The sequence below is a fragment of the Pelecanus crispus genome, chromosome 6, assembly GCF_030463565.1.
Source record: "Pelecanus crispus isolate bPelCri1 chromosome 6, bPelCri1.pri, whole genome shotgun sequence".
NCBI classification, from domain to species: Eukaryota; Metazoa; Chordata; class Aves; order Pelecaniformes; family Pelecanidae; genus Pelecanus; species Pelecanus crispus.
The window spans coordinates 66,284,361-66,307,529 of record NC_134648.1 but is presented as its reverse complement, the minus strand read 5'-3'; the positions used below and the strand labels follow the sequence as shown (position 1 = coordinate 66,307,529).

Below are 23,169 nucleotides of genomic sequence, written 5' to 3'. Positions count from 1 at the left end.
GCACAGGACTTCATAGCAAGAGGAACCTTCACTGCAGGCATCTGTCAAAAAAGAAGGAACAAACAGGACACACATTGCCCAACAAGTTCTCAAATACTTTGAGATTAACTTTGTTTATATAGGAGGTGAAAAGAAAAAAGAAAAAAACAAACACCATTATAAAAGGAAGGTTCGTCTAGTTTCATTCTAACCAAAGGGCAGGAACTAGCTAAGAACATGAAAGTGAAAACAACTTGGCTGATAGAAGGCATAAGAAGGCAACTCTTGCAATTCTTCAGAAGGGCAAAACAGAGAGCCACAAAATAAAGAAAACAAACTAATGGTAAAACCACAAGCTATCTGAAATCCAGGGGAAAGATCTGAAGCTTAGTGAGATATCACCTCAGCTAAGCATAGGCTCTTCAGTGATTTGAAATTCAAGAGGTTTTGCACAAGTGCAAATCAAATCACTGAAGGTCACTTAAAGTGAACAGCACAAACTTAACAAAATAGGAAAGGTCAACACATTAGGAAAGAAACTACTGGGAGGCAACACCGAAGGTAACATGAAAATATTCCTTCAGAACACCTGCAGTGAAACAAAGAGCAGTTAAAGCAGGAGTGCGCTAAGCCACTATTCAATGGAAAGGAAGATCTCTAACAGATGATGCCAAAGCACTTGGGGCATTTTCTGCATCGATCTTCATTCACTAAAATGGATTAACCAGGTAATGTAACTCACATGGCAGCAAAAGGAGCAAGAACACAAACTAGAACCAGGAAACGTATTAGAGCAATTGCTCCAAACCTGCTGAGCCAACAAAGTCAAGACTCTGAACTTCCCATGCATGTTTATCAGCAAACTTCAAACAGAAAGCATGATAAAGGCAATATACCTCTGCAGACAACTTAATAAGCTTCCATAAACCTATGGACAACTATAGTCAGGGATTACAGCATTAAGAGTACTTCAAAGGTTTTCAAATCTGGTAGACATAATACTTACCCTCTGAAAACTGACAAAGGCAGTTATCAAACATCATCTCTGCTCTCTGCATTAAGTTCCAGCACCCTGAAGAAGGGCAAAAGCACCTGCCTCTAAAGAGCAAGAAACCAAATACACAGGACCGGTCAGGGTTACCCTCAGTCCCTGGGAAGATGCTGAAATAAATAATCAGATAAATGACCTATCTCTTGCGTATTTCAGATAATGAAGCAGATAAGATCCAACATACAATTTGTTAAGAACAAATCATATCAAACGAACATAATTTCCTCCAATGACACAGTAACAATGCAGGTAGTGAAACAGCAACTAGAGGCAATACAGCCTTGGTTTAACTGGACTTTTGACACTCTTAAATTGACAGTCATATAATATAAACAAATACAGTACATACTGAAGTACTGAGAGATTATTAGAAAACCAGACCCTGAGATAAGTTATCATTATTTCAGCCAGAGAGCCCTCTCACACAGCGCTAATCTTTTAGCATTCTCCACTGTTACAAAAACTAACTGGGGGATGGGGGGAAGCTATTTAGCAAGGAACCTACTGCAGGCAACTCCATATTTTTCTCTGCCTCAGTTTGATATATTATGGTCACAAGCAACATCTTTGAAGATCTCCCAGACAACATCTTGCCTACAAATTACACACTGGAAAATATCAAGACAGAAAGGTCATTTTTTTAAGTTAATAGAGGATAATCTGGGACAGTTACAAGCACTTTGATGGAGGGACTCAGAATCCAAAGTCACTTGAGGCACGTGCAAGAGTCACCTGAAGTTTGACAGAGCAAACGGGTAAGAATAATCAGCTGCATATCACAATGTGGAGGGCAAGGTTAAATACTGTTCTGCCCAGAGATATGTCGAGTGGTAAAGCGCTAAAGAATCTGGGGTTCATGCTGAACATAAGTCACACATATCACCGGAAAAAGTAAAAAATATGTAAAGACTCATCATCCTACTGAGATGTACAAAATGCAGGTATCATATGAGAAGAACATGAAATAATTTTGAGTCTGCCTGTTGTACTAAGGACTCAGATGAACACTGGAACTGGACATGGTGCTCCCAGAAAAATGCAAACCAAGTGGAAAAAGCCTCAAGAAAAGCAGTGAGAATAGCCCGCAGACGTGTATATATATATATATTAAAAAAAAAAAATTAAGAAAATCACTGAAGAGAGGAGACTGAAGGAATGGGATTTCTTAAGTGTGGAAAACACCAAAGAGAAAGCCCCCCAAACATGTGATCCATTCCTGCAGAAGAGGTGTAATAAAGAGATCACAAGGTGTATAAAATGCACATGAGAATTCTTAAATGCTTAAATTATAGCAAATAAATTTAGATTAGACATTAGGAGAAGTATTTTCAATGGTAAGAACAGCAAACTGTCGGAACAGACTGTCTAAGAAGGGTAGATCTCCATCAGAAACTTGTTAGCTCATTTGCTTTGAGAACTAGTTAGGCATTCCTTCCTTGTGCCTGTATCGTGGTTTAGCCCCAGCCAGCAACTAAGCACCACGCAGCCGCTCGCTCACTCCCCCTGCCCTGATGGGATGGGGGAGAGAATCGGAGGAGTAAGAGTGAGAAACACTCCCGGGTTGAGATAAGAACAGTTTAATAATTGAAATAAAGTAAAATAGTAATGATAATAGTAACAGTATAATAATGATAATAATAATAATGATATACGAAGCAAGTGATGCACAATGCAATTGCTCACCACCCGCCGACCGATACCCAGACAGTTCCCGAGCAGCGATCGCTACTCCCTGGCCAACCCCCCCCAGTTTATATACTAAGCATGACATCATGTGGTATGGAATAGCCCTTTGGGCAGTTTGGATCAACTATTCTGGCTGTGCCCCCTCCCAGTTTCTTGTGTACCTGGCAGAGCATGGGAAGCTGAAAAGTCCTTGACTGGCAACTGGTACTCAGCAACAACTAAAAACATCAGCGTGTTATCAACATTCTTCTCCTACTAAATTCAAAACACAGCACTATGCCTGCTGCTAGGAAGAACATTAACTCTATCCCAGCCGAAACCAGGACAGTATGAAACACAGTAAATTTATGAAAGAACAAATATCAATTACCTCCCCTTTTTCCCCCCTTCATTCACAGGTGCCTCATCTGAGCTTCCAGCTTCTAGATCAGTTATTAAGAGAATTTATTAACCATTACTATGAAACAGCTTCCAGCATGAAGGCTTTGTAACATCATACGGAAATAATAATAAAAACACAACCTTAAAGGGGTTATTGGAAGGATATTACAGAGGAAAAGTGACCCACTTGAACCACATCAAGATGGAGAGTCCTTAATTACAACAAAAACAAAGAAATCCAGAGACCCTACTTACATAGTGACTTCAACTTTACCCTTGTACACATATGCTTTAAAGCAGTGGTGCCCAGCTGCAGAGACACGCTTTGCTGGGAAAGTAAAGGAGGGACTAACACACGTGGCCGGGTCCAGGTAAGGTCAGTCTGGGTGGGTCTGCACAGCCCTCTCCTGGCAAGCACCCTGCAGAGATCCCTGGCAGGCTCAACCCAGGGCCACACAGATTCAGACTGATCTGATCTCGGATAAAACACTTGCCAAATGCAGAAGTGCGAACAACAAGAGCTGGGGGAAGCACAGGCAGTCCCTGTGCAGCTGGGAAGAAACAAGGAAAGCAAGACAGGGACATCAACCCCAAATAAGGTGTCAGCAGCCGGACCCAGTAAAGCACAAAACATGACTCATTTTCTCAAGCAAAGCTCAGCTACAAAAAAAAACAGTGAGAACCAAAGCAGGAGAGCAAACTGAAACATGCTGTCCTCTGCTGGAAGTGGCTCTGGAAGAGCTTGAAAGCAGAAGATGATCAAGACCACAAGTCCGTTCATCTTCACTGGAACAGAAGATAGAAACATCATTTTAAAGCTGCGCAGCCTTGCCTAAATATGGCTGTTACCTTTTGAACTCCAGCTAACACTGCACTTTCACACAGCCAGCATCACTGTCACCAAAGGGGCACTCCTGCTGCCCGTCTCTCCTGTACCACTACTACCAGGAGATCATCTGCTGCTCTCCCACACGCCTTCCCTCGTGGCAACAGAAGTGCTCGCATGGCCGTAGGGAACAGATAAGGGAACCGGAGGAAAACTAATGCTTTTTTCTAGGAAAAAACAAAACAAACCTTAATCCCTTGTTGCAATCCAGTACCTTCACCCTGCTCACTTACAACACTTTATCAAGTTAAGTAAAGCTTTCAGGCTACATCTTTTGAATGTAATTCACATGTAGTTTAAAAATATAAACAGCTCAATATCACATCACTGGAAAGATGAAAAGACACACAAGGCAAACAAAAACAAACAAACCAACCAGAAAGCACTGCTACTGCAGTATGAGGTTTCTATCATGTGTATCTAGAAAGAATTTAGAACAGAGCCTTTAAAACTTCCACGCTAACTAACAGATCTCCAGATCTGAAAGTGAATGAGTTCAGACTCTGTATGCCTGGAACCAGCTAGAGCCAGCGGTGGGAATTATCTAAGCATTCATCTTTGGGGTTAAAAAAAAAAAAAAAAAATGGGTCTTGTTGCAAAAAAACACCAGATGAGTAAACACCACGATCAGCACAGGTTCAGAAGAGGATTTGCCAGCATTTAAACCAGCATCAAACCTTCAGACAAAGCATTCTCCATTCGGGAGAATTAACACGACAAAAAAATAAAAGGAATCACTCTTCCCCCCCCCCCCCTTTAATTATCCAAGCACAGTCTTAAACACAAATGAGAAGCGTTTAAGTTGATGAGAAACGTACTTTCCTCTTCGTTCCCCGTTTCATACCCCGAAGCCTCACACCCCTTCGGGACGGGAGCCGGTACCGAACACCACACCCAACACGCCGGGTCCCGCGTGTTCCCCACCCCACCCCCCAGACATTTCGCTACAGAGAAGCAGCCGAACGCAGCGCCCCAGACCCGCACCGCGGTCCAGACCCCGGCCTGAAGGGGAACCGCCGGCTGCCGCCGGGAGAGGCAAGCGGGGGGCAGGAGGGGGCCCGCAGCCGCCTCGCAAACGCCCGCACGGGCCTGGCGGAGCCGGGCCGGGCCGGGCCGAGCGGCCAGGGTCGCCCCCACCCCCGGACCGGCCGGGGGAGCGGCCGTTCCCCTCGGGCCCCGCCGCCCGCCCTCCCCGCAGAGGGGCAGCCCCGGGCCGGGGCGCCTCCCCCCTCACCGCCCCCGGCACCCCTCAGGGCGGGGCGGCGGCCCCACTCACAGCGTGTGCCCGCAGACGTTGACCATCAGCTTCAAGGAGGGGTTGCGGTACTTGGTGGTCTTGCACCGCGGGCAGCCCTGGTCATCCATGGCCGCCGCCGCCGCCGCCTCCCTCCCTGCGCGCGTTCCGCCTTCCGCCGCGCGGTGCCGCCGCCAAAGGGGCCCGCCGGCACCGCCCGCCGCACCGCGCGTTCCGCCCGCCGCGGCGGCCCGGCGCGGCCCGCTCCGCACCCCTCCCGGCCCCGAGCACCACCAGGCAGAGCCAGCCGGCGGCGGGGAGGGCCGGGGCGGGCGGGCCGAGCAGGTACGAGCCGCCCCGGGCAGCACCTGCCTGGCGTTGGGGCGGGGGGGGGGGGGGGCTGTCCCGGCCCGAGAGCTCCGGCTGTAACGGGGCGGGGGGGGGGGGGCGCTCCCGCCTAACGAACACTGAACAGGAGGCCGCGGCGGGGCGGTAGCTCCCTCGCGGGGGACCCCGCTCCCGGGCCGGAGAGGTGCCGTACTTCGCCCCGGGTAACTACGGCGGCACCGCCTCACACCCTGAGAGTTTTAATTCCTCCCTCCCCGCCCGGGGAAAGGCGCTCGGCGGCGGCGCAGGTGAGGGGAGCCGCCGCCTCCCGCCGGGCCGTCCCTGCGGCGGGCGCCGCGCTCCAGGTGGAGGTGGGGAGGGGAGGGGGGGGGGGAGAGGAGAGGAGCGGGGCCGCTTGATTGACGGTTGCCCTGGAGACGCGGGAGCCCCCGCCCCCCCGGCGCGGCGCAGCCAATGGGCGGGCGCGGCCGGGCCAGCAGGCTGCGGTGCCATATAGTATTGCAGCGGGGCTGGGAGTCACGTTGGGGGGAGCCGCGGAGAGGAGCCCGTTTACACTACTTTGCTATAGCAGCTATCTTTAATGGTTATTGCGTGGCCGGGAGGAAACCTGATCGGCTAGAGCCGGCCGAGAGCAGGAGGAGGAGGAGTGGACTTTCCAGAGAGATAGGAAGGGGGGAGAGGAGGAGAAGGGGACGGGGGGAAGGGGGGGGAAAAAAAGAAAGGAGGAGGGAAAGGAAAAAAAAAAAAAAAGGAAAACAAACCGAAACATGTCTTCTGCCTCCCCCACGGACGAGATCACGAGCGCGGTGGAGATCAAGCAGGAAAATGTGATGGAAATCCTCTCTGAAGCCAGCAAGGTGCCCCCCGACGGGGCCGCGGCGGGAGCCCTCGCCCCCGCGCCGCCGCCCCCTCCCGCCGCGGCCCCGTTCCCCATAGAGCACGCAGGCTCCGCCGCCGCCGGGGAGGAGGGAGCCGCGGACCAGGTACTGCTCCACACGGAACTTCTGGCCAGGAATCACCACGCTGCCTCCTCTCCCTCCTCCTCCTCCTCCTCTTCTTCTTCCTCCTCCTCCTCCTCGCAGACCCCCCTGGCTTTCTCCCCGGACCACGTCGCCTGCGTCTGCGAGGCGCTGCAGCAAGGTGGGAACCTGGACCGCCTGGCCAGGTTCCTGTGGTCTTTGCCCCCGAGCGATCTGCTACGTGGCAACGAGAGCCTGATGAAAGCCCGGGCGCTGGTGGCTTTCCACCAGGGCATCTACGCCGAGCTCTACAGCATCCTGGAGAGCCACAACTTCGACTCCTCCAACCACCCGCTCCTGCAGGAGCTCTGGTACAAGGCTCGCTACACCGAGGCGGAGCGAGCCCGGGGCAGACCCCTGGGGGCGGTGGACAAGTACAGGCTGCGGAGGAAATACCCTCTGCCCAGGACCATCTGGGACGGCGAGGAGACGGTCTACTGCTTCAAGGAGAAGTCCCGCAACGCGCTGAAGGAGCTCTACAAGCAGAACCGGTACCCCTCGCCGGCCGAGAAGCGCAACCTGGCCAAGATCACCGGGCTCTCCCTCACCCAGGTCAGCAACTGGTTCAAGAACCGCCGGCAGCGGGACCGCAACCCTTCCGAGACCCAGTCCAAAAGGTGAGAGCAAACTTTCCTCCCCGCCCCCTCTCCCGCCTGCCTGCCTTCCCTCTCCCGGCTCTTTCTTCCCTTGCAAACATGGCGCTTACCTTCGGTGCGCCTCGTCCTCCCCTCCTTCCCCCTCCCCGCTCCCTCGCTCCCAACACACACCCACCCGGCCCGGGCACGCAGGCATGCGAGCCGCGCCGCGGCAGCGCGGGGAAACTTCCCGGGGCCCCCGGCGGCCCCCGCCGCCCCCGCGCCGCCGCCCCTTCCCCCGGGCCGGGGGAGCGGCCGCGGGCGCCGGGCAGGGGACGGCGGGGGGAGGGGGCGTTGCGTGCGCGTCCCCCCGTGTTTTTATTTCATCGTCGCGCCTGACAGAGTTAATCATTGACGGCGGCCGGAGGACGCGCGGGGGTGTGGGGTCCCGCCGCTCGCTCTGTTTTGAAACCTGACTCGGGAGCGGCCCGGGCTCGGGTTTCAGCGGGGGAGCGGGGCCGGCCGCGCCGGGCCTCAGCGGCGGCACCGCCGGGCTCGGCCCGCCGCAGGCCTCCGCCTCCAGCCCCGCGGCCGTTTGCTCCCCGCGGGGCGAGACCGAGCCTCCGCGCCCGGCCCCGCTCCGCCCGCGCCCGGCCCGGGGCCCTGCCCCCCCCCCCCCCCCCGGTGCCTCCCTCCCCGGGCGGAGGGGCCGCGGCGGGGGCTCGGCGCCGCGAGGCGGGCAGGTGGAGGTGACCTCCCCGCCGCCGCCCCCCTCCTTCCTCCCGGGGCAGGGACGGGAAGGGAGGGGAGAGGCGGGGGGAGAAGGAGAGGGGGAGGAAGGGAGGGAAGGAGGGAAAAAGAGCGGCGGCCGGCGGAGGGCCCCAAGGCATTTCTCAACCAAGGGCGCGATTGTGCCGCCGCGGCCCCCTCTCCGCGGGACACATCAAAGGGCGAGCGGCCGAGGGGGGGAGGGAGCGACCGAAAAATGCGGCGGAGGGCGGACCAGTCAGCAGAAAAACGCGGCGCAGCTCCCGGCGGAGGGGCCCGGCCGGGCCGGGGCGGCCCCGCGGGGCGCGGCACAAAGGCCGCCCCCCCCCCCCCCCCCTCCGCCGGGCCCGGGGTGCCGGCACCGGGGGGCAGCGCGGGCCCGGCCCCCGGCGGGGCCTCCCCCCCTTCCCCGGCCGGGGAGCGGCGGGGGGCCTGGGGCCGGGCTTGGCGGGTCGGCAGGCAGAGGCCGGAGGGTCGGGCGGCGCTTCCCGGCCTGCTCTCACCTCCCGCAGCTGCCGCCCAGCCATTTGCCAAATGGCTGCGGCCGGGCTCACGCGTGTGGGCACCCGCGGCCGGCGGAGGGGGGCCCAGGCAGCCCCCTTGGGTCGCCCGCGTCGGATGGCCGGGGAGGGGGGGTTTATTGACACCTCCATCACCCAGCCTGTACGGTTTCTCTTCAGCGAGCGGCTGGTTTGGTGTGTCCTCCCCTAAGGAACCTTTCCCTTGACTCGGGAGTTTGTTTAAAGTGCCTTGTAAAGGCGAAACACGGAAAAAATTCCTCGGGAAAACTCTCACAAACTGTATCAAAGCAAGGCGTCCCCCTCGGTGCGGAGCTCGCTGGCACGCCGTGGTAATGCAATGTCATCTCTCCGTCTTTTCCCATAGCGAGTCAGATGGCAACCCTAGCACAGAAGATGAATCCAGTAAGGGGCAGGAGGATTTATCTCCCCATCCGCTCTCCAGCTCATCCGATGGCGTTGCCAGCCTCAGCCTTCCTGGCCACATGGAGCCCGTCTACATGCAGCAGCTCGGAAACACTAAAATAGCCTTGAGCTCATCTGGTGTCTTGTTGAATGGAAACCTCGTGCCTGCCAGTACCTCTCCCGTCTTTCTCAATGGTAGCTCTTTCCTTCAGGGACCCAACGGTGTCATTCTCAATGGACTCAGCGTGGGGGCTTCGCAGACGGTTACCTTAAATTCACCCAAAACCACGTCGAGCGTTGTGAGCAACGGGGTGTCCATTACTGACATACTGTCATCTTCGTCAGAAGATGTTAAGGACTTCAAACTCCTTCAGGCTTCGGTCCCCAGCGCTGCGGCAGCCACCTTCAGCCCCAGCAACATCCCGGTCTCATTCCCGGGATTGATACCGAGCTCAGAGGTGAAAAGGGAAAGCGTACAAACTGCTGCTTCCCAAGATGGAGGCTCCGTAGTTACTTTTACTGCTCCTGTCCAAATAAACCAGTATGGCATTGTCCAGATCCCCAATTCAGGAACAAATGGCCAGCTGCTGAACGGAAGCATCGGTTTTTCTTCTCTGCAGCTGCCTCCCGTTTCTGTGGCAGCTTCACAAGGTAAAAGTTTTGTCTGTTACAGTAAGAGGTACGAAGAAAAGCTGAGCTCAGGCACACTTTGCGCTTTAGAAGCCGTGGTACTTTTCGTCCGAGGTACCAGCATTGTATTTCAGCCACAGCCACATGCAGTGTATCAAATAATCCCTTTTGCCTTCCTTTCTAATAGCTTATGCTCGTGGGCAGACTGTTAGGTGAGGCTGAGCTCTGCTAAGAGCAGAGAAGGAGGTCTGGTATTTTACACCCCTTTCATCTCACACTGTTCTCAGAAGTCTGTGAGACTGGTCTTCACAAATATCTGTAAATTTTACACGTTTCAGTAATTCAAAATATTCCCCATTTGCCATTGAATCCTTTTAATCAGAAGGTTCATAAAAATGAAAATTGCGACAGCTGGAAATTGTTACCGTTGTTGTTTTTGTGGTGGTTGTTTTGGGTTTTTTTGGTTTTTAACCAAAAGATTTCATAAAAATAAATTTTAAATTACTATAGACACAACAAGACCAAGCAGTTAGGCTTGTGCATTTTCTGTCCTATAATTAAGAAAGATTAAACTGCAGGGAAACAATAGAAATACGCAGTAGCTCGTAGATATAAAATGCGAGGGTATTTGGATAAACTGCCCTCAGTCCAAGGGAAATATGTCATCACAGGTTCATGTGCCAAGTGTGCAGGCTCCTCCCCAAGTTTGCTTTAGAGTTTGTCCTAACATACCATAGACTGAAACTTGCGGCCAGCCAGGAAGAATTCCAGGGAGCACAAGCCTAGTTCTGGATCCATGTTTTGAAGCAGGTCAGTTATAAAGCACAACTGAACAGCTTTATTGCTCATTAGCCACTGTATCTTTGGTTATGAAAATGATTTAAACCTGAATGAATCTTTCTAGTCTCAGGAGCCATGAGTACTATAATGAAAATCAAACTGTGCTCGTGTTAGCTTATTTGAATTAAGCATGTATAGGGAGTGAATTATTCTTGCTGTTAAATACGGGGAGCTGTACAGACACATTTGAAATGGGTGCAAAATTACAAGATCCTAAAATGTGGCACTTGCAGTCACTGGAAGTTATTGGTACATAGTTTAACAAAAAAAAAAAAAAAAAAGAGAAGACATTTAGTCTGAATACCACCTTGTAATTACAAAAGCCATTTAATCCACATGCTCCAAGGCATAAACTGACACCAGCAAAGGTGAGGAAGTTCTGTCCCTTAAGTAATGTGGGACTATTGTATTTGAAAGTCCTAAGATTCATAATAAGTGCCTCTCTGAACGTTTTTCCCATTGTTAGAAATACCAGTTTCTACTGGAGTGTGATCCACCATGTGTCTAGTGTGGTGCAGAGAAAAATCCAGATCCGTATTTGCTGCTTTGATTTCTTTTTGGTTTTCTTAACACGAGAAGGATGGATAGCTGGCTGCCTATTCCAAGTGAAGTGCGCTGCAGGCTATTTTAAGTAAGCTACAGTAAATGATATCTTATTGCCAGGTAACTTCCAGTTGCCGCAGTTTATTCTTCTAATTTACACATATGAGTAACTTCTTCCAAAAAATCATCATTGAGTAATGGCAATTAATAGGGAGCTAAAATACTCCCCAGGTAAGAAATGCATCTTTGGTGCTGTTCTAAAAAAATTCAGGTGTCTCCAACTGTAGCCTCTTAAAATTTTAATTAAACTGCTTTTGAGAAAGAGAGGTGTTTGAAGTGGGACCCAGTCCTGAGAGCCAGTATATCTTATTTTAGGAATGATTATAATGTCAACTGACATGGCATGTCCAGTAAAACCAACTTCAGATCGTCTCTAGCCACCACTTCTCGCTCTGGCTAGCTACAACATCACAGCAGCAGTGCCATGGCTTTCAGCGAGGGTAGACAGTTGCTGGGGAGCTGTACACGGCATGGTAGATGCGGTAGTGTTAGGCTTTTAGAAATATGTGATAAAGCAAGGCGAAAGGCGATACGTCGGAATACTTGACAGACTACCTAGTTAACCTGGTAGAAGTTACTGGGTTTTGACGCTTTCTCTGCAGGGGTTGGCTCAGGTAGGTTCTGCCCAGCAGTAGTGGATTTCATGTGACGTGTCTCTGGTTTCCCACACACAAGCTGTAGTCTGTCACTGAACTATCTTTAATAGCTTTTCATGCTTCTATTCTTAGATAGAAATTGAGTGGTAGCAACTAGTGAAGGCCAAAGCACGTTCATTTTAATCACATGGCCAGGGACTGTTTGCCCCTTAATGAGAGTCTGAAAGATACCTAATATACCAGAACCATTTTTTTTTTTCTTTCTAGACGCAGTTTTCTATTAACAGCTTTTATTTTTTCATACCAAATTTTCTCTCGCCTGGTACAAACAAGACTGTTCTGTGTTGCATGAAATACTAGCATATGTGCGTACTGCAAACATAAAGAAGACCGAAACATCTTAACGAAATGCCTGCACAACCCTCTGCCGACTATAACCCGTGTTTTCCTTTCTTTTGCTTCTCTTTCTCTAGGTAATGTTTCGGTAAATCCCAGCACATCTGATGGAGGAACTTTTACGACTGAGTCTTCAACAGTGCAGCAAGGAAAGGTTTTCTTCAGCCCCCTCGCTCCGAGTGCAGTCGTTTATACGGTTCCCAATTCAGGCCAGGCAGTGGGCTCTGTCAAGCAAGAAGGACTGGAAAGAAGCCTTGTGTTTTCTCAGTTGATGCCAGTCGGTCAGAACACGCAACTAAACGTAAACATGTCTTCTGAAAATATATCCAGCGGAGGACTGCAGTCCCTGGCCTCCTCGTTAGTGAATGTAACGCCCTCACATAATTTTTCCCTCACACCACCAACTCTTTTAAATGCTGCAGAACTGAACTCTGGTATCTCGGAGAGCCAGTCCATGTCATCGCCTGTGACCAGTACCTCTACCGTGATATCTATCAGCAACACTAACTATGCAACCCTTCAGAACTGTTCCCTCATTACCAGTCAAGATCTGTTGTCCATTTCTACAGCACAGCCCGCGCTTGGAGAAGTAGTTTCTACAAGCGGAGACCGTGTCAGCCACCCCTCTGCACAAGTACATCAAGATTTTGTCAGAGAGCACAGGTTAGTTCTGCAAGCCGTACCTGATGTCAAAGAGAATTTCTTACCTAATTCTGAGAGTAAGTCAACTGGCAATTTAATGATGCTGGATTCGAAATCCAAGTATGTTATGAGTAACATGGTTGACACGGTTTGTGAAGAACTGGAAACGGACAAAAAAGAACTTGCCAAACTGCAGACAGTTCAAATGGATGAAGATATGCAAGACTTGTAACTTTTTTTTTCCTTGCTTTCTGTTTTAATAGATAAGTCTCCTGTTGAGGCCCTAACAAGCACCAAGTGGGTTTTTTTTTTGTTTGTTTGGGTTTTGGTGGTTTTTGTTTTTGTTTTTTTCATTTAAGGAAAACAGAAGAACGTTTAAGTGGACTGAATCAATGTACAGAGGAATCTCCGGCAATGGAATTAGGTTGCCATGCTTGGTTTGCATGCAGTATTCTCTTTTAAGCAGATTAAAGGAGAAAGAAAACGCCAGGGCAAGTACCAAGCGATTGGGTACAGGTTTGGCTAAGAGATACTACCCTGATAATTTAACTAGACTCTCCATAGTACAGCATACTCTCAACAGTAAGTATACACTCCTAACTTTAGATAGAAAACAAAAATCTCGCTCCAAAAAGGTAGAAACAATGCAGTCATTTTTGCTGTTTACTTCTATCTAGTCCATGGGCATTGAGAAATTTTTAAGGAACTCTAGACGATACCTCACCGGCTACTTTTATGTTGTTTGAGGTTAAGAAACGAAGCAAAATCATAAATAATACTGTTACTGGTGTGTTTGCTTTTTTCCCAGCAGACTTGTGTTCAAACCAAAAATCTCGCATCAAATAGTTACAGGTTTCTAAATGCTACAGCTAGCATTTTGTCAGTGCACCAGAAAAAGCATCATTTGAAACTCTAATTATGCAACTCAGAAGCTTTCTCTCCAGTATGAATGTAAATATTGTTTCAGTTCTTATAAAGGAGACTTTTTTTAAATTAGTACAATGGATTTTATTTATGGTTTATGTTCCCTTTCACTTTAGACACAATGCATTGAAAAGGAAAACGTTTTCTGGCTGTTTAATTTATTTTTATTGTTTGAGCAGGAAGTAAACGTAGTTATTTCTGACAAGGTTTTACTTTTTTGTAGTTTTTCAAGCAATAGACTGTAAAAGTAAAATGTTAATCACACTGAAACTAGAAAATGAACTCCCAGTCTCACAAACCCAGGAGGTCCCTGTCTCTACCCCCTCTGTCTTTGTGTTCAGGGGTTTTTTGTTTGTTTTGTTAGTAATTTGCGAATTAGTTGAACCTTTTTGTGTATTTTTTACAGAATTCCACGTGCCTTTCTTCCTAGTGGCCTTATCTTTGTTACTAAAGCACAGTGGCAGGAGGAATAAAAACACTGACTTGCAAATATCCGTCCTCAGGGCCAAATCCTGATGCCTTACTTCTGCAAGTAGACCCGCTGACTTCGGTGCCCCTACTTGCACGAGTAAGAAGAGTTTTAAGTCTTTCGGTCATCGTGGGTGACATTTACTAGCGGTGCAGAGAGCCAAAGATAGGTCCTTCCGCACCACGTCAGCAGGGCAGGAGGAGTCCGGAGAGGGACCACGGGCAGAGCCGTCGTGCCGAGGGAAAGGTCTTGGCTCCAGCCTCAGGCGGATGCGCCGGAAAGGTTGGATGGGCAGGCCAGGGGAGGCAGCCCCGCGTTTACACGGACCCCTTGGCCAACCAGCCCGTGTGGGAGGGCTCCAGCTGCTGTTCAAGCAGGCAGGCCCCCATCCGCGTGTAATTAAACTTGTATTTATATATCCTTCCAGAATAAGCAGCGTGGGGGCTGATGGTGGGAACTGCAGCTGCCCGAAGGGCTCGTGGGAGCAGCCGTGGTCGCTGCCTGGCTGGGGATGGGTCTCCTCTCCCTTCGCCCCGCTGTGCTGCGCCGGGGACAGCAGGGCAGGCGGGCTCTGGGCAGGTGGAACAGATCTTACCTTTCCTCCAGAGGAGTTTTCGTAGCATGGAAAAGCACATTCTTAAGCTTTAAAATAATAAGAAGAATGCAGATGTATAAAAGTGACATGTTGATAATCTTTGTGGTTTTGTTTTGTTGTTCTTTTTTTTATTCTAATGTGAATATATACAGTAACTAAAGCATGTATTCATCCTCATCAGGGGCCTGGTCCAAAGCCTGTGGAAAGCAATGGGCAGTGTTTTCATAAGCTTCTGTGGGCTCCAAATCAGGCTCAGGACAAAACAAGATCACTTGTAAAGGACAAAAAAAAAAAAATGGAAAGGAAAGAGAATAGAGGTGGCACATCCCAGTCTGTTTCTGTCTTGGTTGTTAACTGGTTCTGTGGAAAGCCTTTGAGGAATGAAGGTTTTTTTCTGTGTGCTGTGAGCATGGCATAGGCATCCTCGCTATTGTTTTTGCACTATATTGAATACAGCGTGTTTTACAAGGTGTTCTGTGGAACCTCGAAGCTGAGCTCTGTCGGTAAGCACTGGAGTCCATGCCGCGAGCCAGAGTCCGTAGGGCTGCAGGGAAAGGGAAGAGCAAGTGTGCAAGGCGTGCGCTTTGCAGCTGTACCCAGTCACTGATGCTCTGCGAACAGAAGTAGCCCATGAGCAGTTGGCTGTCCCCACGTGCTCCCGAGCAAAAAGGGTGTTTAAGGCGAGCGCTTTGAAGTGGAGATTATCATAAGCAGAACATGGAGCTATATGTTCCCCTGGCACAACTTCCCTTGATGTTCAGGGGATCTCGGCATGAGCAGGGAATCTGATAGTCCAGAGTTCTCCTCTCTGTTCTGCTTGTTTATCTGTTTGCTGGGCTCCAGCATGAGCAGTCTGCTTTCCACCTCTTCTTCGCCCATAAAACCAAGATGATGATGACGGTAACAGTAACTGTATCTGCTTTGCATGAATTTATTCAACCCTTTGGAAAATTAGAAGGACCCTGTATCATTGCCATATTAATGGAGAATGTGCGTGTGGCTCTGAAGGAGTTGTTTGGGGCTTAACATTTTGTCTGTGAAGCTCAGACTATATTTGGAGGCAAGCTAAAGAGTATTTCAGAGCGTGCTCTCAGTTGTTGACACGATCAGGTCTCATAACTGAAAAGACTGTGGTGTTATGCCAGTACCTGTTACTTTTTTTAAATTTTTCCTCCTTTGCATTGTTGTGTTCCTGAGGCTCTGAATTCCATGGCTTTGCAGCACAGTTGACGCAAAAACTGTGCGTGTTGTTACAGTGGCGCGTATCTTGGAGTGTCTGGTACTTCTAATAGGAGACTTCCCACTCTTCAGTGGGAGTGGTGGGTGTACATAAAAGCAGTGGTTTGGGACAAAGTAAGATTAATCTATTCTAGTCTTCCAGATATCGAGTAAATTATTTTATTATTATGTTTTACTCTTTCTTTCCCCCATTGAAAATAAGTGTCATTCCCTCCAGATAACGTAGTTATAACCTCATGTTTTCTGCAGGTACATATGCACAATATAAAGACTTGTTGCACGGTACAGTGTTTTTTAAAATAGATATTTAAATAGTAGTTTTACTCCTACTGTAAAATAAGGGTCGGTTTTTATTATGTGGCCCTCAAGCAAGCAGGCTAACTGCTCTAAATAGACAGTACACAAAGCCCCGAAAAGCGTCTGGGGCCGGATCTTCGGCTGCTGTAAATAAGGCATTGCTCCACTGATTGCCCAACTGAGGATTTTACATGGTGTTTAGGGGATATGGATGCTCATGTCCCACACACGTGAATGGCAGCGAGTGTCCAAGCCCCGCAGACCGTCCTTATTATCACATTCTGTTGTTTAAATGGAAGGTATGTCTGTCTGGCATACGTGTTCCTTCTCCCTCCCTCCCTCTCTGTTACGGATGAGAATAAAGGATCGTTCCAACTTCACATATGTTTGTAACTTGTAAGTCCACTGGAAATCTTACAGGAAACATTGCCAAATTCTACTACTTTCCTGGTCCCAGACTCAGCTTTGAAAAATACGCTTGAAGTTTAAGCAAATTCCTACAAAGCATGGTGTTAAAAAACCCTTTGTTCTTTACTACTTTTAATTAAAGCTGCCTTTGTTTTGCTCAAAGTTTTGCGGAGAACCAGAAATACGTTAAATTGAATGCTCTGTCTGGACTATTTGCAGCATTATTCCTGTGGTCTTACCTAAAAGAACATTTCAGCCACGTAAATCGCGGACATCTATCGGCCAGGTCCTCGGCTGGGCTAAACTAGCACGGTTCCATAGACTTTCATGTCCTTTCACACCAGCCGAGAATATGGTCCATTCATTTCACTGGAGTTGGGTCAGGGACGCATTTGGCCCGGTATACGGTGGCAGTATGAACCAGTGCACAAGGCTGACGCTCAGACAGTTACAACCGAACGGTCACAGTCTATCGAAGCGTATACCTCTTTCCATTTACTGCTTTACCCTGCCTGTGGATCCAGGAAGACGCATTCAGAAAGCTGCTTTAGCCAGAAGTAAGGCTGGAACCATCTTTATTGTTATTACTATCAGTCTGAGATTAATGACAATAATGGACGGATTCTGACTAAAAATCCTGCAAAACCACCTCAGTAACTATTTTTGGTTAAATTAAGCAGGGCAGAGTTTGTCCCCGTGTGCACAGGAGCTTTTCCTGTAGGTAGATTTCCCGTGCCTGTGCACTTTTCTTAGCAAGGGCAGATGCACAACCAGGAGAGTGCATCCCTTCGGTTTTGGATGAAATATGTGCACAGGACTCGCGGGGGCATGAATCGCCTGGTGCTTGTGGTCAAGAACCATCTCAAATCGTAAAAAGAATAATAATTTTATAACTCTGGAAACAAAAGTAATGACATTTTACGAGCAAGGAGACCTGAAGTCTTCCTGTATCTCCTAGCAGTTATTATCTTGAAGGATATTTTATACCTTACTTGTATGTTTCATATAATTTAAAACTAGCTTCTTACATTTCTGAACTCAAGGAGGGGGTGAATCTTCTGACTTTCAGGATTCACGTTCAGAGGATGTTTGTTCTTTTGCTGCATGTACTGTTTGTCCAGAACTAACCAGTTATTTCTGCGATATGGGTTTATTGTGCCTTACGACAAATATGAAACTTAAGCAGAATGTACGCATTAGAGGAGGGAATAATCAGAAGTCTTTACTGCACTGTTAGATGATGCCACCCCAGAGTGTATCATCAAACATATCTGTGCTTAATTACCCAACCAAAGAGATCTAAAGTATGTATGTTTGTTGTACTGTAATAGGGGTTTGTGCCTGGACAATTAAGTGTTTTATTTGTATTCTGAGATGATGTGAACTTATTTTTCTAAACACTATACTGAATAAACTTTATATTTATACACATCTTGTGTAAATATTTCTATCTGGATGTAGTGCGAGGGCTTTGAATTTTGTGCTAGAAAAGCAATCTAAAGTAGAAACTCGGCTTTTAATGACTCATTGTGAAGGTGATGGCAACTGTGAACGCCTGTGCTCAGTGGGGAATTGATCCAAAGCCTACTTAAGGTAGAATGAGACTTTCTGTTGACTTGAGTGGGTTTTGTCAGACCCTAACTTTGCTTCTAAAATGCTAAATTAAAACCCATAAGTCTTCTATTTCATGTCGAACCTAGGTATTAAATCCATGTCTCAAACCAAATTTATACCATAATTATTAGATAGATACTATTGAAATATATTTCCACCTATTAGTTAGGCCTAGTCAGTATTTACTTGCGGCTCCCATGGCATTGGGATGCTTTCTATGTCAGGGTTTCTTTTTGGGTAGGTAAATTCCTATTTGCTAAATTTGTGTTTGTTGAAATTTTTCTTTAAAATGTTGCAGTTGGCATCAGACCTGGTTTTGGCAGACTTCTGAGAACAGCCTGAAATTTGTATCCCCTTGATGTTAAAGGATTTAAACATTACCATACTACTGTAGATCTGTGCTCCAAGTACCAGGATTGCCTAGTTACGGTTTCGATGCCAAAAATGAATGACAGTGACTAACCTGTACAGGTGAAATAGTTTCCCTCACTGAAGCTATATGTACATTAGAGATACTTAACAGCATGCACATGCCAGCCGGAAAACACCCTTTCACCCCTTAAGTTGTGTTTAGGCTGTAGGAAGTAAGATGAGGTCTGTGAGATTAATTTTTTTAAGTAGTTAGATCCAGTTGTATATAACTATATATTTTTAATCACTAAGACGTTACCTTTCCTTACCATTATTCACCGTTCCTCCGTCTTTCCCATTTCATTTACCGCAGCCGCGTCCCGCTCGCTCCACGCAGTGCTGCTGACAGCCGCCCCGGTGGCAACGCGCCGCGAGCCGCCTGCCAGCCCTGGGAGCATCTCTCCCCTCTCTGCCTGGGGGTGAGCCGCCTCGCACCCCGCAGCTGCCAAAGCAAATCCAGTTACCTGGGAGCAGCCCTGAGAGAGACGATTGCTTTGTTGCCCAACTCCTTTTCCTTCCCAGAAGCAGCGCGCGTGACTCAGTGCTTCTGTTCGTAGCGCTTCCCTTTACCATGCCTTGGTTTTGCCTGAGCAGTCGGGCTGTGGTAATATTTTCCTGCCCCGCAGATACCAAATTCCTCATCGACCCCTGGACGGCAGCTTTGTCCCAGCTTTGCTTGGAGCAGGGGCTGAAGACCTAACGCCATCCTTCAACCTGGCTGTGAGCAGCTTCTCCTCTCATTTCTGCCCCGTGACGCAGCCGGGGGAGAGCCACCGCTGCTGGGCTGGCTCCCGCTGCGGGACATCCCCTCCGGGAGGGGGTTTCTGGCTGCGCAGCCCCCGCGCGCTCGACCCGACAAAGTGCAGGGGTTCGAGGGCAACCGAGAAGCGGAAAGTCTCAGCGTATGCAAATGTCAAAATTCTCCCTGAGCAGCCACCCATGCGGTATGCAGGATGAATCATGTCCTAACGGAGCGCATTCCTGCTACTTTGGAGGGCTTTGCAGATGTGTTCCAGGTCACCCTGGGCGAGAAAACCACACGCAGCCACGGTTGCTTCTTCCCTGGCAGCTTGTGCGCAGATGGAGAAAAGGGGGACAGCACCTTCGGAAGGGTGGGCAGCTGGCTCCTGAGCCCCAGCCTTTCACACAGCGCCTGCCTGGGATGCTGGAGGGAGGACCGGGGGCTGCCAAGGCAGTAGCTGGGATACAGCTGATAGTAGGGAGGCTCCGCGAGATGGGCTCCGAGATTTTCCCCGGTGCCAGATCAGAAGGGAATTTTCCTGCTCCAAGAGGCAAAGTTTGGGTCAGTAAAACAAGATCTTAATATAAATGCTCACGGCTTGGAAAGCGGAGGTCTCCTTACAGGGCTGCATCGCCCGTTGTGATGATCTCTGGCTGCAGAAATGTTTGGGCTGGAGTGTTAGGACAGTATATCTCGGTTATGGATACAGATCACATTTTTAATGTAAAAATACGTTTTAGAAGGAAAATGATTCCCAGAAATAGGCATTCATCTGCCAAACAATGTGCACATAACTGACTTTACACTTAGAGGTGCCAGAAAGTTCAGGAATGAGACCAACAATAAAAAACCAACACACGTGTGAAAAATCTACTACATTAAAGCCAGATTCAATAAAAATAGCACCTAGTTTATATGCTGCAGAAGCTGGCACACGCCTGCGAAAGCCGAAGGAAAAAAGATAAAATGTTCAGAAGTTGCACGCGGTCCAGAGGAACTGAGCAGTGCTGGAGTAGAGCTGATGGTTACTCAATAACTCCTGTACAATATTCTCTTGTGTAAGTACTTCAGTTCTTCATCCTGCTACTTCTCGGGCAGAAAGACCCCATTTGGAATACTTCGGGCTAATCAATAAGCTTTGTTGTTGCAGCCAAAGTGCTTTGCAATAGATCTTCTATTACCCAAAAGGACTCCAGAATGTTACACCGCACCATTTTCTTTTCTACTCTGCAACTGACAGCCAATTATTTCGGTGTTAGTGGTGTCCCTTATACCGCTTGCAGCTGTGAAATGCAGCCCCTCCCCTGCGGAGCTTACAGTATACAGAAAGAAAAAGAATCCAAGCTGGGAGGGGAGAGGAGCGCCGGGAGCAGGGTGCTTTGCCCCGGGCGGTGCTGGCGGGTGGCAGAGGCAGGTTGCAAAGCCAGGTCTCTGCCTCCCCCTGTTGCTTTGCCCACTGGCTCCCGGGGCCTCCCCAGGAGCCCGATCCGGCTCTGATGCAATGCTCCCTGACCGCAGCAGGAGGACTTGCTGCTTACGCCAAAGCTGACTTTGCTTCGTTCGTTTATTTACTGTGTTTACAGCCACCCTTCTGATGCTGACCGATAGCAACGGAAGCCTCCAGCAAAGCTCTGTCGATAAATAGACTGGCCCTGGACTGGGATCACAGAGCCTGCAAACGCTCAGGCTCCGGAGAAACCGCTCCTGCCTGGATCACCCCATCGGGGGTGCACACGCAGGCCTTGAAGGACTCCAGAGCTGCCCGCTTCCAGATCAAGGCAATCTGAGAAAGGTTTGCCTCATCTCCCACCGAGTCCGAGGAGCTGAGGGAGATGCTCATGGGAGGTGAGGATGGGTTAGTTCGGAGGCTGAGCTGTGCATGCTCTTGCATGTCCCAAGCCAGTGGTTTCTTAAAATAATAAATCAAGCACCAATGACGACTAAGAGCCTGCCCATGTCCTAGGAAGATGCTGGGGATTTTGCTGCCTAAGCAAACGAGGGCAGGCAGGGGAATCAGAAGGCAGTTCTGGAAGGCAACACTTTCTATACCAACCCAAGCTCATTTGCAACGGACATAAAAATATATAGGTTGCCTGTGTTAAACACTATCTGTTCTGTTGTGTGCATGCAGGTGGAAGTGAGCAAAAAAAAAAAAAATTTTTTTTTTTGAGGCTTGCTGTGAAGTTGCGGAAGAGGCAGCCTCTGCTCCCTCATGCAGGCAACACGTAATAAAGCCCGGTCCCAAAACCTGAGGAGTGAACCAGGCTGGGGCTTAAGATCCCTAGACGGGTGCGGATTCCTGGCCTGCTGCTAAACAGCGCAGGAGTGTGATGTCCCCTTGCTCAGAGCTTGTGGCAGAACAGCGGCAGAGGCAGCAGGGGTTAACCGCCCCGTCATGCTCGAGCAATATCAGTAAGAGCGCTGCAAACTCTAGGGGCGTGATATCATCTGCATGTGGAGGGATTTACGCACATGACACCCCTGTGTAGGGAATGACATTAGCTTCCTGAAGGCTACTCTAGCCCTTCTCCTCTTGGCTATAAATGCAATAATGTTCTTCCCAGAGCTTCAAAACTGTTCATGGCGTTTCTGCTTCTTATGTCCCCTGCAGGGCTTGGTCTCCCCCAGATTTGGCAAGAAGGCAGCCAACACCAGGACAGAGAAAGAAGGCACACGACGACGAGGGCTGGGTGAAGGACCACAGCAGGTCCAGCCTCCAGGTCAGCGAGCACTGAGGTGCTTCAGCTGAGCCCCCACAGTGTTTTCCCCATGGATTCTTTTGCTTGGGACCCCCCAGGACCCTCCAGATAAATTCCTAGGGGGGTGTTTAGGGGCTGCTCTCATTTGCCGTCTTCACCACAGCCTCTCAGCCCTGAAAACCTCCGCGATACGAGGGAGGTGGGACCCAGGACACCCAAAACCAACAGTACCTGGAAGCAGGCTGCTGATAGCAGCCTATTTCCAGGTATCGCTTTATGAAGAAGAGGCCAGCCTGCCTGGAAGCGCTCCTGGGAGCGTGGGGCATGCTATGCATACTGGGCACGGTTGCCTTGCACCGGCCAGCAGCGCTGCAGGATGCCTAGTCCCAGGGCGGAGATCGGGCCATGCCAGCCAGCCCTCCTTGGGCTCAGCCAGGGCAACGCCGACAATTTACTGGCCTGGCAGAAGGGTGCTAGGCAGACATTTGGCACCTCCCGCTATGCACGGCATCGGGGCTGGTGGTCTCGGTAAACTTCTGGCCTTAGCTTCTAGGAATAGCTTCTTATAGCTACTGGGGGGGTTTTTGTGCAAACCAAAGGCAGGGCTAACCTGAGTATCATGCCAGGAGAGCTTCATCCCATTCCTTTGGAAATGTCAGTCCCAGCAAATGAGACTACTTGACCAGTTGCTCTTGGTTTATGTTTGTTACCCAGAAATGGCAGCAAGTATTGCTAACATATACATGGCTCAGAAGTGCTCCTGTTCCTTCCAAATTACCCCCCAAAGACCTGAATCTTTTCAGGTTAGGTTACAAAAGCAAGACTTGTTCAGGTGAACGATGCTCACATGAACAAGGAGTAGTCATTTGTCAATGGACTGGAGGATTAACCCCTCAGATTAAAGTACAGTTTAGAGCCTATTTCTGTTAATTTCTTAACTATCCTCAATTCTTAGGATCTTTTTACAAGCCATAATAAATTAAATATCCCTGTGAAATAAGCATCTGCTATTAACATAGACTTAGAAGACTGGAAGGCAATAGGAGAGCCATACCAATATCCCTGCTTAGGTTTTACCAGAGCCAAGTGCAGTGGAAGAAGTGCCTCCCGCCTGGCAAGCTCTACTTCCATTATACACACCACAGTTCGTGTTTCAGGACCCAGGTCTCCACCCTGTGTAACCCATGCAGGATCACCAGTTTGTCTTCCAGTTT

The 23,169-nt window shown here is 49.3% G+C and overlaps 2 protein-coding genes across 4 annotated transcripts in view; one reads left to right on the top strand and one right to left on the bottom strand.

Annotated features, from left to right (window-relative positions):
• MNAT1 (MNAT1 component of CDK activating kinase) overlaps positions 1-5,348 on the bottom strand; it is a 130,505-nt gene extending 125,157 nt beyond the window's left edge. For all 3 annotated transcript variants that reach the window (XM_075712498.1, XM_075712500.1, XM_075712499.1), the window contains exon 1: positions 5,260-5,348. In XM_075712498.1, coding sequence (XP_075568613.1) covers positions 5,260-5,348 — 89 coding nt within the window. The remainder of the gene's footprint in view (positions 1-5,259) is intronic.
• Positions 5,349-6,332: 984 nt separating this feature from the next.
• On the top strand, positions 6,333-12,789 carry LOC104024294 (homeobox protein SIX4). The gene is made up of 3 exons (XM_075712571.1): positions 6,333-7,201; positions 8,813-9,501; positions 11,993-12,789. Exons 1-3 carry the CDS (start codon positions 6,333-6,335, stop codon positions 12,787-12,789), a joined length of 2,355 nt encoding a protein of 784 aa, XP_075568686.1.
• Positions 12,790-23,169: the final 10,380 nt, after the last annotated feature.

Bases quoted from the DNA above. Each gene is read 5' to 3' on its own strand.
- LOC104024294 (XM_075712571.1), top strand. From the start codon at position 6,333: ATGTCTTCTGCCTCCCCCACGGACGAGATCACGAGCGCGGTGGAGATC. The intron at 7,202-8,812 runs GTGAGAGCAAAC...CTTTTCCCATAG, and splicing joins TCCGAGACCCAGTCCAAAAG to CGAGTCAGATGGCAACCCTA. The intron at 9,502-11,992 runs GTAAAAGTTTTG...CTCTTTCTCTAG, and splicing joins TTCTGTGGCAGCTTCACAAG to GTAATGTTTCGGTAAATCCC.